The sequence below is a fragment of the Lampris incognitus genome, chromosome 1 (assembly GCF_029633865.1).
Source record: "Lampris incognitus isolate fLamInc1 chromosome 1, fLamInc1.hap2, whole genome shotgun sequence".
In the NCBI taxonomy this organism is placed as follows: Eukaryota; Metazoa; Chordata; class Actinopteri; order Lampriformes; family Lampridae; genus Lampris; species Lampris incognitus.
Window position 1 is genome coordinate 139,657,730 of NC_079211.1, and position 15,048 is coordinate 139,672,777.

Consider the following 15,048-nt stretch of genomic DNA (forward strand, 5'->3'; position numbering starts at 1 on the left):
GCCAGCGTAGCTGATAACATATTCATTGTTTTAAGGCGTATCTTATAAGGCTGTGAAGTCAGAGGAACCCACGAAATAAATCGTAACGATACTGAATCTCTAACTGAGTGTTTATCGACTATCATCAATTCTTTTGCTTTGGCAGGTGGTTTGTTGTCATTCAGGGAATTCAAGAAGGCAAATACAAGCAGGCGTAATACACTGCAGTATATCACAGTTATTGTGCTTGTGCAGTGCTGAGTAAAAGACCGGTGTGCTTATTATTATGCTGCGTCCCCAGTCTCCGAATGAAGAGAGCAGAGGCAAGCGGATTTGGCTGGAGGGGAATAGGTGATGAGGTAACAATTTTCCCCTCCTCTCCTTCCCCTCTCCCTCTCTCTCTCTCTCTCTCTCTCTCTCGCTCTCTGTGTCTGCCTGTCTGCCTGTCTCTCTTTTTTTTTCTGCCTAACTGTAGAGATGCCGTGTGGGTTGATGGGCGAACCTGACTCGGACTCACTTCATTACTCCAGCACCATCTCCATCCTGCGTCCTATCAAATCAACCCGAGGGTCTCTAGTCATGACATGCTGCTGCCATCACATCTAACATCCCATTTAATGCTGTGACACATGATCCCTCTACCATGGCCATGCAGATACAGAGAGATATGGACACGGGCAGAAACACACACACACACACACACACACACACAAATAGATGCATGCAGTAAAATCACAATACTGGCACTGTAAAAATTAGAACAGTTCAGACACACACACACACACATGCACAAGTGCACAGACGCTTACATACAAATCTATCCCTCTCCACACCTGTCCTCCTTGCTCAAAGCCCTCTCTCATCCGTTCCCAGTCTGAGTGAAAGGAGGCACTTGTACGCACAATCACGCCGCAGAATGATAAAAGGATAGAAAAGACAGGAAAGGACAGGGACCGAGAAAACAACTGCGCTGTATCTATGCAAAGCCACCTTGTTTCCCCCCACAGGTTCTGTTTTGCCATTTCCTGCAGGCTACAGGCTCCCTTTGACTTTGATACTAACAGAGACCACGAACGCGTGCTTGCCGTGGGTCGGTGGGGGCTGGGGGGTGTGGGGTGGGTGGTGAGGGGGTACAAAAAAAAAACACAGAAGAAGATTAAAGAAACTAAACAACAACCGCGGTTCCGTTTAGAAGCCGGGCTCTTTCAGACAATGACGGCTTAAAAACAGTAATTTAAAGTTTAGAGAGATGTCCCGAGCATGCGGACAATGGCGCTCGAACAGCTGAGATGCCGCACATTTCATGGCTTCCATGGGCTTTCCATTATACCTCAGCGAAATGCCGCTCGCCACTGAAATTACAGGCTGTCTGGCACGACGGGGTTTTATGGTCATTTCAGCCACTCAGCCCAGGGGAAGTGGCAGGGGAGCCCCCATAGAGGTAGACTCCTTTCAGCCAACCTGACACTTTAAACACAGTGATTCAGCCCGGCGCCGAGTGCCCGTCCATCCAACTTGGCAGTAATAGAAAACTAATGGCTTTTTATATGGATTCTTATTCCTATCGCTTGATGCCTGTGGCAAACAATGTGTATTAATCAGATGAGTGTCAGTCCGGGAAACCATTTTCTTCATGAAGATCCAGCTGCTGGGAAAAAAAAGAGCCAGCGTTAGAGTTATCAGACTGAAATATCCTTTAATAGCCTCCTCTCAACATTTAAAAAAAAAAGAAGCAGCTATCTAGGGAGAATCCTATCTGCTATACGGACTTCTCTATCTTCAACTACGTTATTTGTTAATGCATGGGGAAAAAAAATCCTGATAAGTATGAAATTAATGCATCTGGAGTCTTATCGTTCCCCCGAATCTGCGGCGTAAAGGGACTCGTGAAAGCATATCTCTCGCTCATCTACAGAAAGCGTAATAACCGTACAATTATGACCACGAGACCATGGCTGGCAACACAGCAGCTATCTGAAAAAGAAGGAGAAAAACAAAAGATTATTCCGAAATGGCTGTCTTTCCCTGTGTCCTCTCCTCCCCTCCCTTTCATACAAACATCCCTCTGCTTATCTTGTCCTTTCTCGTCCATCTGCTCCTCCAACTACGTCTCCCCCCCTCCCTCCCTCCCTCACCCTCCCTCTCCCTTGATCTCCTGCCCAAGCCCAAATCTTCTTCTCCTCTTCCTCTCCTTGTAACGCTCTGTTTGCATTGTCATATAAACTGATTGCCGTTGCAGCCCCTAGTGCTCATGTGCAAACACAACGTGTCCAATCGATAGAACAGAACACCCTTGCGTGTCACTTTGTCACTTGATTGGTGTTAAATGCCGAGGCGTACAATGGGGCCGACAGCAGTGGGAATTGTTTTGTCACGCACACTTTTTCCCCCCTGTACTGTGCAGCCCGGCGCGTCCCGTCATAACATCTGCAGTGTCATCAAGGGCCCAATAACATGCAGCAATGACACAGTCAAGTCAGAAATACCGATGGACCCTGTGAGCACCATTTAAGACGCGTTTTACTTACAAAGATAGGGCAATATCCGTCAAAATATCTTTTTTGCTTGCTTTTCTCAATGACAGACACTTGTGATTTTTTTTTCTTTTCTTTCAATGTCGCGGGTTCGGTAGCAAGATCTCTATTTTGCTACCTAGTTGTCTGCCAGTGGCCCTGAGGCAGCATTCTCTACCTTGGTATGCTCAAAGGCTACCTACCGTCAACTTATGCGCGGGGCTAAAGGCTATTTTCCTTTGAATGCATCTTGACAGAGCCTTGCCAGTTTGGCGGCGCTACAGGCACTCATTGGGATTCCCATTCAATGCTCTAAAAAGGGCACAGTAGGCAGATGGCGTGCATTCAAAAACACATGGCCCTTTAGCTTAGTTGTCTGTTGACACAACCTTTCCTCCATTACTCAGCGGAGGACTGAAGCCGACAAAGCATCTGTGCGATGGCACGACCTCCCCCGCATTGTTCAGCGCTGCATTCAAAGTAAAAAAACACCAACACCACCGTATATACTTTTAACTGATCAACCATTTTAGTTCGAGAGGCTTTTTTTTTTTTGTGCATGATTAAAATGTTGCTTATTTGCTGATCAGACAATCGGGGGATAGAGGCTACAATGTTTGTCTTGTTTTCTCAGCTCTCCTTTTTGTTCTCTAGCTCTCTTGACAACACCCATTGATGACGTGTTGCGCCCCCTAACTGAATCTTTTGTCTGATAAATAATGTGGGCAACATATTTGACACAGTAGTGTCGATGGACTTTCATGTGCCATTGCCACGACAGTGAAAAAATTCCCGTCCCGTTCTGCTCATGGGGTTGATGGTGAGATTGACTCCTGTGGCCCACAGGATTCCCGGTCAGATGCCAGGCTCTAGTATACAGGTTTTAGTAGTGGATGCATCTACCCCCCCACTTTTTTTTTTGGCTCCCCAATTGAATTTGGCCAATTACCCCACTCTTCCGAGCGGTCCCAGTCTCTGCTCCACCCCCTCTGCCGATCCGGGGAGGGCTGCTGACTACCACATGCCTCCTCCGATACATGTGGAGTCGCTAGCCGCTTCTTTTCACCTGACAGTGAGGAGTTTCACCAGGGGGGTGTAGCGCGTGGGAGGATCACGCTATTCCCCGCAGTTCCCCCCCAAACAGGCACCCCGACCGACCAGAGGAGGTGCTAGCGCAGTGACCAGGACACATACCCACATCCGGCGTCCCACCCGCAGACACGGCCAACTGTGTCCGCAGGGACGGCCGACCAAGCCAGAGGCAACACGAGGATTTGTGTCGCTGATCCCCGGGTTGGTAGGCAACGTAATAGACCGCCATGCCACCCGGATGCCCCGGATACATCTATCTTGAACAGACAGACATTCACTTTGACAAGTAGGTTAATTTTCAGTGCGTCGTGATGAGCACAAACTGTCCTTGATTCACATGTCACAATTTTTTTTTCTTCTGATTAACTTATTCAGAACATTGCCTTCAGTTAGTTGTTGCTATTTGTTTAATGATTTATTTCAGTGGGGTGAAATACACAAACTACACCCAATTAAAACACATTTGAATAGATGTTCCTGTACATCCTTGCCTATCCTGCTGCATGAAAATAGTTCACCGCACCTGCTTCTGTGCCTAGGTGTGGTCTAAGCGGAGGCATTAGTGCAATTGTAAGCCAAAATGAACACCAAAATTGTACTGCGTCAGCGAGTCCACATTATGGCACCGCCAGCTGCACCACCACACCTATCTCGGCGCAGGCGGGTCTCTTTTGAGCCACAAAATTACCAAACCGGTGCAGGCGGGAAAGATTCACCTTGTGCTCAGTGAAGTTGTCAGTCAGCATGCAGTTGCTTCTCCACTGGCTCTGCCAACATGAAAATAGAGCCCTGTTTGTTAAAGTCTCACTACTTAGGATTAATTGAATCTTCATATAACACCGGTTAAAAGTCCTGAAAACTTTCCTTAATCAGCTTCTTACTTTTAGCAACAAGGTCCTGCATGAACATACTACTGACTACAATAAGGAAGAACAATTTTAGCCATTCCACAATGAGAGATTTTTGCATTTTTTTTCCTATTCTCTTCTCACTGGTTTGAGTTGGGTGTGACTGTGTCAGACATTTATTGTCGTGTACGAGCCACACCAGCTGTGGCCGTAGTTGCCGCAGTAAGCACGGCAGTTTTACGACAGTCTGCCAAAAATAGTTTTGGTTGCAAAAGACGTAAAAAGAGTGGTTGAAGTTGTGATGAGCAGCGCACAATTAAGTTGGAGTTTTTGAACTGAGGTTGCGGATGTCAAGTAATTCCGTCATTTAACGTACCAGTCAGAATTAGCGAAATACTATGAGGGGCCATACGAGCCATAATTCATTCTGGCCCTCTCATATTCATACATTCCCCTTTCACATACATATATTTTCCCTCTCACACTCTCACACATGAATGTGTGCATTAAAAATATATGACTATGACAGCAAATGAAAACATATGTGAAAGGAGAATGTATGTATGTGAGAGGGCCAGAATGAATTATGGCTTGTACTGCCCCTCATAAACTTCTACAACAGCTATGTCTTTACCACACACCAGCGAGACCAATTCTTGCATCTTTGATATACAAAGAAAGTTGGCGATAAACATGCAATAATATGTTGACTTCACAAGGTTATTAAAATTAGATATGGAAAGATGAAAGCCATCACGCCGCTCAGTTATCTTTGTAACAGAGCTTGTTGGGCTCGCCGTACTTAAAACTTAATAAAACTGGGAAACAGATGTGAGGGAGAGAGATGCTGATTAAGAAAATAAGTTTTTGAGTCCTTTGAAGGTGATTTTTTTAAGTTTATCTGAGCTCCCTTGAAAAGAAAAAAAAATCTGTGGAAAAAATGAAAAAAGTCCCCTTCTGATTGTGTACACATCATACAAATGGATGAACTGTCTCAGGAACATGACAGAGGGAGTTATTAGCGCCCTGCAGAATGGTTATTACCAGTAACTTAATGGCTATTAGTCACAACACAAACCATTGTGTGATAATAGCATAATGGAAAGGTAGTGGGCGATACCTTTCAAAGTGTCTTAAAGGATACAGACAAGTTCTTAGTAAGACAGTGAGAGACTGCATAAGAGAATAAGACATTAATGTAAAGAATAAAAGGAAGTGAGAGACCATGCCCTAATAGCTCCATGCAACAGCACCATTGTGAAGATAAGTTTGAAGTGCTATCGATTGTACCATTTTCCCTTTGAGGTCACAATCGGCAAAGTAAATGGGCATACACCAATCCAATGTATTGAGACGAAATAGTCAATTTCTTTACCATTTTACTTGTTCTCTCCCCCATCTCTCTGTCTTTTTTGTTCCTTGCTCGCTTCTCTTTACCAGCAAAGCAAGCAGGTCCCTGTAGGAAGCGCAGTCTGATAGAAGCAGGATATTGCAGCAGAATGTACTTATATGAGGGAAAAGGTCACCAATTGACACGCGCTTCGCTTGCAAAACCAGCAATTTGGTCTATCAGAAAAGACACTTCACTTTGATAGCCTGCATGGTAACTGGAGAGATACAACACAAGCCAGGAATTACCTGGCTCATAGAATTATGAGGCTGTGTAGAAGTCTGAAGAAATGTGTGTGTGTGTGTGTGTGTGGGGGGGGGGTGAGAGAGAGAGTTGTGGGATGGGGAGTGGGCACTGATGATAAAAGTGGCAAAGCATCCTGATTCTTTACAGCTTCCTCTTCAGAAGCTCCAGCGTAATGCCATCTGGGCCAGTCATTCTCCCTACACCGTCTCCCCTCAGTGGAGACGTAGCTTGTCAGATACAACGGAGCAGGCCGTTGTAGTCTGATGTGTGTTTTCGTGTGTGTGTGTGTGTGTGTGTGTGTGTGAATTTAAAAGAAAGAAGAGAGAGAGAGAGAGAGAGAGAGAGAGAGAGAGAGAGAGAGAGAGAGAGAGAGAGAGAGAGAGAGAGAGAGAGAGAGAGAGAGAGAGGCACAGAGAGAAATGAGAGCTTGGGAAAGAGAGTACTGTACAGCACAAGTTTTTTTTTTCCTTTTTTTTTTTTTTTTTCTGTAAGCAAAGGCATGATACATGCCTTAAACTGGGTCAGGTTACCTGTGCAGTGATCGATCGTCTCTTAGCTCCCCACTTTGAAAGCCAGTGGACAGAGAACTCAATCAAAGAGAACCCAGTGAGCCCGGAGTCCAGGGTAAATAAATCAAAGATAGAAGTGTTGCATTGACTCTTCAGACAATCAATACAGTACACATATAAGACTCAATACGTGCTGGGCTAGGCGGCACTGTGGGCTACACACAGAATGGACAGCCCTGAGAAAAGACACAGCCAAATGTGCACTCTATCTGTATATGTGTGTGTTTGTGTGTGTATTTGCGCAAGGAGGTACACACACGGTACACAGCCTAATGCAGGACACAGGAGTACAGCTTCTATATCATCACTGTGTGGACTCAGTGGTCCCAACTGAATAAACATTGGATCCATCAGCAGGATAGAAGCAGCACAGGGCTGAAAGAGGGGAAGCAGAGAATGGAGGGAGAGGAAAAGAGGAGCGCCATAATAGGAAAAAAGTATTTTGTGTGTTTCTGAAGGATTACAGAAACCAATAACGTAACAGCCGCAACCCGAGTCCAGGTGTAGGAAATGAGACCCTTCCCCCAATTTACTGTTTTCTCTCTCTCTCTCTCCATCTCGGGTCTCGTCGGGCTTGAGAACGAGGTGCAGTGAATTGGCTATTGCCTCCACAGAGATTACAAAGAAAATTCTCCTCCCTGGTGCAATATGTCATACAGGCCTAAGCCAAAAAATCTGTATTTGAAATTCTCTCAAATATCAAAAACCTGTGTTTGACTAAGTTCTAGGCTCCACCTGGAACAATTTGAACATTCTTCAAAGGTGAAACCTCAGCCAATCTGGCAGCTGACATGCCGGAGCAAAATCTCCATAGAGAAGCTGGCTAAAGACATGTTTTAGCGCGCAAAAGAAGGAAACATTGCCCATGCAAACTCTAAAACATAGTAAATACTAAAGTAAGTCAATATTTCTTTTATAAATGTATTTCTAGTTTTTCCCCTCATCCCACCCGATTAACCCAATGGCATATGGCTGGAACTCTTGTCGAATAACTCCCCTGGCTCACGTTTCCACAGGAAGGAGATAGTCGTAACGCCAGCTTCCTTCAAACTCGTGTCGGCTGCTCTCGCCATTTTACATGCTGAAGCCTCGCATGGATTTCATTACACCTCAGGCCGTGAAGGAGACGTAGGGAGAACGCTTCTAGTTGCTTGGCTGCAGGCGCCCGGGTGGGCCAGAGGGGTTGCTGGAGAACGACGAGTCCCCGAACACTACACCGATCTACACCCACTATCCCTCGGGTAAGGGTGGCCTAATGAATGCCTTAACCCGTGGACGCTCTGGCTGTGACTGGTTACGGCGTGTCTGGGATACGAACCTCCCAGCGACATGACGAGCGGGTTGCAAGAACGGCAGGTTATTCTGCTCGGCCATCAGAGCGGCCCTAGTAAGTAAATATTTCTAAGTCGGTTTTGACCCTGGGAGTGTTTTGAGCTTTGACCCCCTTTGCGTGTCACATAGCGCTGAGCTGGAGTCGGAGCTGGCCCTGCAGAGCCTACCATGCAGATCCATGGCTCTGGCACCAAACCTGCACCCCGCTGCAGTAGCTTTGCAGCCCTGATCGATCTCACAACCTCCCTTCCCACTCTGTCTTGCTGCTTCTTCTCTATGTCTCAGTATCCCTCTTTCCCCTCCCTTTCTCTCCCACCTTTTCTCCATCTCACCTTCTCTCCAGCCGTCCCCGGTGTTAAAAAGAAATGGGCTTCGGCTGGCTGTGTACGTATCACCTGTTTGGAGTCAGACAGTCGTGCCCCCTAGGTGACAGGCTTGTCATTCAAGGATCCTCGCCTGCTTTTTATCAACGTCACTCTGGCAGGGGAGAAAAGAGCGGGAGACAGCTTCTACACTATCGTCGAAATGTCGCGCGTTGTTTCAGAGATGGATTATAATTTCCAGTTGGATAGTCGAGTTGTAAACAAAGACTGAGCAAGAAAGGGGCGTCCGGGTAGCGTAGCAGTCTATTCCGTGGCCTACCAACACGGGGATTGCCAGTTTGAATCCCTGTGTTACCTCCGGCTTGCTCGGGTGTCCCTACAGACACAATTGGCCGGGTCTGCGGGTGGGAAGCCGGATGTGGGTATGTGTCCTGGTCGCTGCACTAGCGCCTCCACTGTTCGGTCGGGCTGCCTGTTCAGGGAGAGGGGGGAGGGGGAACTAGGGGGAATAGTGTGATCCTCCCATGCACTACGTCCCCCTGGAGAAACTCCTCACTGCCAGGTGAGGAGTTTCTCCAGAAGTGGCTGGCGACTCGATATGTATCAGAGGAGGCATGTGGTAGTCTACAGCCCTCCCCGGATCGGCAGAGGGGGTGGAGCAGTGACCGGGATGGCTCGGAAGAATGGGGTAATTGGCCGGTTACAATTGGGGAGAAAAAGGGAGAAAAAGAAACAAAAGTGTTTTCAAAACAAATCCACGTAACTGCACTCTGGCTCCATTAGCATCACAAATGAGTTTTCATTATGCTTGTAGAGGCTTTACGACCATTAGCAGAGTAACTAATAATTTAAGATTATGTTTCCATTCACATTGAACAGTGCTGCTACTGATAGCAGAGAGGAAGCATTTATAACTGGTGTGATTCTAAGCTAAGCACTGAGAAGAGATTGTAAACGGGTTTCAGACTGTTGAGAATTATGTTATGAAACATGCGGGGAGGGAAAGGGGAGGAAGACATAACTGTCATCATCCTCACTTTACAAGGCACGGTGCCAAGCAGTGTTTTGACATATGGAGGTGACTTCACTGTCACTTGCAGGATATTTCACCGTATAATAATCACTTTGGGCATCTCAAGGTGAGATAAAATCACCGACCAGAAAACAATCTTCAGTCCAGCGTTGACCAACATGTGTTGGTGTAATTGAATCTAACTGATGTTCTCCTGCCTGGCAGCACCGATCCACCGCAGCAGAACACACACTCACACGTGTGTGTGTGAGAGAGAGAATGTGCATGTGAAAGTGTTTGTGTGTGTGTGCATATGTGAGAATGTGCATGTGAAAGTGTTATGTGTGTGTATGCACATACAAACACACACATACACAAAAACGTGTGTTTTTCTGAATGTCTGCCTCTGTATGTGTGTGTGCATGTGTGAGAATTTGCATGTGAAAGTGTTTGTCTGTGCATGTGTGTGTGCATGCATGCACATACAGACACACATAAACACAAAAACACGTGTTTTTCTGAATGTGTGTTTCTCTGTGTTTGTGTGCATATCAAAGTGTTTGCCTGTGTGTGTGTGTGCATGCGCACATACAAACACACACATAAACACAAAAACACATACATGTGTTTTTTTTCAATATGTGTGTCTGTTTCTGTGTGTGTGTGTGTGTGTGTGTGTGTGTGTGTGTGTGTGTGTGTGTGTGTGTGTGTGTGAGTGTACACCTGCCTGTGTGTGTTTGGTAAATGACAGACATACAGATAAGTGTGGGCGTGGCAGCATGTGCAGCTCTGCTGTAGGTTTGTGTGTGTCAGTGCTTGGGTGAGTGTGTGTCACAGTGAGCTGCCCCTCTGCGGGGCGGCGGTGCACAGGTACACAGCGGAAGATAATACGCCTTAACATTCTGTCTCGCGCGTCTCGGCAGGCCGCTGCCGACCGGACACCCGGAGACTCAAAGGTCACTGACGGCAACTCCACCCGAAAACAAATTACACAAAGCAGGCAAAGAAGTAATTATCCAGGCCATCGTAAATCGGGAGGAGAGGCAATGGAGTTTTCCTACTTTGGGAAGGCGGTGTGGATTTAGTGCCGGTCGGAAGGAATTGTTCCTCTGCCATTACCGCAGCCTCGAGGGCTGCTCACCTCTGTTGAAACAGGACAAATGTGCGCCGCCAAATGTGAGCTGGGCAGATAGGAGAGAGGAAATTGCTGTGCTCGGACAATCTGAATAATTTTCCCTGCGAAGACACACAGAAACACACGGGAAGCACGTCGACGGAGGCCTTGTTTGGTTCTCCCAACCTGGGGATGAAATGACTTTTTAACTTTAAATTATTTTTACTGCTGGGGGCGATGCAGATGAACAAAACAGAGCCGATGCTTGAGAAAACCGAACAACTTGGACACACTGCATCTCCCTCTAAAAACATTGCGAATGAGCCCTTTATCAGCAGCGGATATGCACCAATCAGTTATTTGAGAGGTTGTTTTTTTTATGATCACGTGATCCTTTCAGACCAAATGAAGTATCCATAAAGTTCAAGCTTGTCACAGTAGATCAGACGTTCAAATCAACAGAAAGCTCGGTTTTTAAATAAATGGACCGCGCCTGAATTTCACATTAGTGCTGCAAGTAATCATGAACTGGTAGGATGCTGCGATCTGCCGGTACTACTCCAGTTTGAACAGAGACTAAAGTGGGGGGGGGCAGAGTGAGAGGAAAATGAGTGAGAGAGAGACAGAGAGAGGGAGAGAGACAGAGAGAGAGAGAGACAGAGACAGACAGCGAGAGAGAGAGACGGACAGTGAGAGAGAGACAGACAGACAGACAGACAGAGAGAGACGGACAGTGAGAGAGAGAGAGAGAGAGAGAGAGAGAGAGAGAGCGTGTGAGACAGAGACAGCAAGAGACAGACAGACAACGAGAGAGAGAGACAGCAAGAGAGAGAGACAGTGAGAGAGAGAGGACGAGACAGACAGCGACAGAGAGAGAATGAGAGACAGAGAGAGAGCGAGAGACAGGGGGAGAGAGAGAGTGAGAGAGTGAGGGGGGCGAGAGCGAAGAGACAGAGTGAGACAGAGAGCGAGAGGGGGCGAGAGAGAGAGATGAGTCTTGCACTGACAGGTGCAGTGGAACCAGATCTGTGGTTGGACAGCCACGCTGGGGATTCAACCCACAAACAAACAAAACACTGTGAGGACCGACTGTCACCAGATTGTATCAGCTGCCTAATCATGTATGACAGTGGGAAATGGAAAAGTGGTCAAAAGTTTCCCTGTCTGGTTAAGTCCCAAGCCATGGGGGTTATTTTTAGTGAGGGCTCCAATTCCTTGGTTGAACTCCATTAGGCTCATAAATGAGCTTTTAAATGCCTCATATTATTCAAATGCCCCACATTTTCCATGCTATTAGACTAATGAACGCAGAGAATATCTCCTTCCGCCATTTGAAAGCCTATTGACAGATGGCTGCAGCACGTGGTTTTGGACTATGGATTTTGACAGCCGATTGTTTTGAGCATCCTACCGCCATGTTTCACCTGCGCTCGGCGGCAGCAGCAACACAAGGAGACAGGTCACGGCTGGGTAAGTGTGAATTGAATCCGACCGCTTGTATTCAATAGGGGGCCCCGTGCAGCCCAAGTGATCCACTAATGTTTTGTTCGGCTTAATTGAGCGTTGTCCCTTCAACTTAGCCTCACATCTTCATCCCGGGTCTAATAGCCATGGCTTCCCTGAAAGTCTAATTACTTCCCTGGCAAAGTTACAGACCAGAAATACAGAACTTTAGCATGCCACGGCAAGGAAGGAACCGCAGTCGAATCGAATCGCTCTGTAATGCGCAGGTTCAATTTCCCCTTTTCTTTTTGCATGAATATAAGAAGATGATAATGAATCCCCAGATGTGTTCTCATCTCATACGCACAGCACTTAAATCCATCCACCCAAAAAGTACTGAATTAAGTGACACGCACGTGCACACAGGCGCACACGACCACTCACACACATACATAGACACACACATACACATAGAAACAGCTAAAACAGGGTGCACAGTGAAGGATAATGCCGCCGTTTTGCTTCAGATTTGTCCACCCTGACAATAGCACAAGTCCTGTAGTGTATTTTTGTCCACCCTGACAATAGCACAAGTCCTGTAGTGTATTTGGATTGCTATCCCCCCCCTTTTTTTCTCCCCAGTTGTACTTGGCCAATTACCCCACTCTTCCGAGCTGTCCCGGTCGCTGCTCCACCCCCTCTGCCTACCACACGCCTCCTCCGATACACGTGGAGTCGCCAGCCGCTTCTTTTCACCTTACAGTGAGAAGTTTCACCAGGGGGAGGTAGCGCGTGGAAGGGTCACGCTACCCCCCCCCCCGAACAGGCGCCCCAATCGACCAAGAGGAGGCGCTAGCGCAGCGACCAGGGCACACACCCACATCCGGCTTCCCACCCGCAGACACGGCCAATTGCGTCTGTAGGGACGCCCGACCAAGCTGGAGGTAACAATACAGGGATTCGAACCGGCGATCCCCGTGTTGGTAAGCGACGGAATAAACCGCCATGCTACCCGGACGCCCTTGGATCACTTTTTACATATTTCCAAACTGAAGACTAATGGTGGCCAATGACAGTTGCAGTTTACGGCGATGTGAAGTGGGAGGGAAAAATGATTTGTAAATACATGATGCATGTTGTAACAATAAGCATTTGCTCACCATTGTCATTTTTAATAAATTGATTTTTTTTCCCAATCCATTCATTTACCTTTTCTTTTTCGGCAGCGCTAGCCAGGTAGGATGTGGATTCCTGTTAGATTAGCGATCATGATTTCGGTGATGTATCAGGATTTAGCAGAGCGGGATCAGTTTCATTATAATGTTAAGTGTGTGATTATTCGTCCTAATCTCATCATCTACTGTGAACACATCTTATGAGCGAGAGATAAAACGTAAAATCAGTGGTTGCCTGTTATGGTCTGACTTTTAGAAATTGGTGGAAATTTAAAAAGTCATCAAGTGTGCGCCTAAGGATGCACGCTAATAAAAATCTGCTCACACTCAAGCGCATGCTTCAGCATTTTCTCCTTTTCCTTCTCTCTCTCTCACACACGCATTCTCACAACACCCCTTCCATCTCCTCACTCCCCCAATCCATTTGCCCCTTCACCTGCACAGAGGGTCCTGGCGGCAGACCCTCCTCAGTTCCAGACAGTTGGGTTTAACCTTGTCGTTGAAAGAACAGTCGGGCACGATGGTTTGCCTACGTCGCTCTGAGCAGCCTTCGTGCTGGCAGGGGCAGAACAACAGCCGGTGGCTGTACTCTGGGGGCACGCGGTCCAGGAACTGCCTCAGGGCCTTGTGGCAGCGCTTCCTATTATTGCACGTCTCCCCCTTGCTGAGGTCCCCCTTGTTGCAGGTGGAGATGTACACGGAGCGCTGCTTCTTGCAGGTGCTGTTGAGGTTGCAGGCTTTGGCCGCATCCAGACAGGGGTTGCAGTTCTTGTCAGTGTCGGGGCACTGGAAACCTTTGGGCGCCACAGTGTGCATCCCTGATGGAGGAGATATGAAAGAGTGATTACTCAGTGACTCCGTTCCGCTTCCTCGAAGAAAAAAAAAACAACAACAAAAAAAAACACAAAACACCATATTTGAAAGGAATGCAGGGTTTTTGTCCAGAGTGGTTCAAAACACACTACATATCATTATGAAATACACACTTGAAATTAACTGCTACATACACATAGAACCCCACTGGACAGTCATGTCACAGTTGCTGGTCAAACACAACTTTTAATCAAATATAATTGTGTAATTGTGTTTTTTTATATATATGTGAATTTCCCCCCTTTTTCTCCCCGATTGTATCTGGCTAGTTACCCCACTTTTCCGAGCCATCCCAGTCATTGCTCCACCCCCCTGCTGATCCAGGGAGGGCTGCAGACTACCACATGCCTCCTCTGATACATGTGGAGTCGCCAGCCGCTTCCTTTCACCTGACAGTGTGGCGCTTTGCCAGGGGGACGTAGCGCGTGGGAGGCTCACGCGATCCCCCTGAACAGGCGCCCCGACTGACCAGAGGAGACGCTAGTGCAGCAACTAGGACACACACCCACATCCGCTTCCCACCCGCAGACACGGCCAATTGCGTCTGTAGGGACGCCCGACCAAGCCGGAGGTAACACGGGGGTTCGAACCGGCGATCCCCGTGTTGGTAGGCAACGGAATAGACCACTACGCTACCCGCAAGTCCATTGTGGTGATATTTGATTAGATGCAAATAGATCAAATAATGAATTATATGACTTCACGTCATCATCTGATAGCGTCTCGAGAAGGCTGTCCTCCAAACAAATTGTTAACATAGTTTTTTCATTAACGTTTCTGGTTATCCACCCAAAAGCAAGAACAGGACTTCCAGTGCTAGCCAGTATCTCGTTCTTGCTGAGTATTGATTTGGTCTGCTGTAGGCCTTGAGTCAAATATGAATGAATCAGGGTATCGTTACGAATCAGATGATCGTACACTATTCATTTGCAGGTATTTTCATGTGCTTATCATAATATGTGTACCCTATCAGAATTGTTGTTTATCTTGTTCAATTTCAGATCACAGCTGACCGACACTATTATTTAATCTTCTGTTGTCATTATTTGGAGAATAATTAACTTAAAAGGCATCCTGTAATTAGCTTAATGGAAACAGTCGCAGCAAAGAGGATTCCTTTGCAAAATATTGACATGCTG

General features: G+C 47.0%; 1 protein-coding gene across 1 annotated transcript in view; it reads right to left on the bottom strand.

Annotated features, from left to right (window-relative positions):
* The window catches only part of LOC130116600 (GDNF family receptor alpha-2-like), a 74,186-nt gene that overhangs the window by 19,106 nt on the left and 40,032 nt on the right, over nucleotides 1–15,048 (bottom strand). Inside the window, exon 4 of the mRNA XM_056284563.1 lies at nucleotides 13,473–13,854. Coding sequence (XP_056140538.1) covers nucleotides 13,473–13,854 — 382 coding nt within the window. The remainder of the gene's footprint in view (nucleotides 1–13,472; nucleotides 13,855–15,048) is intronic.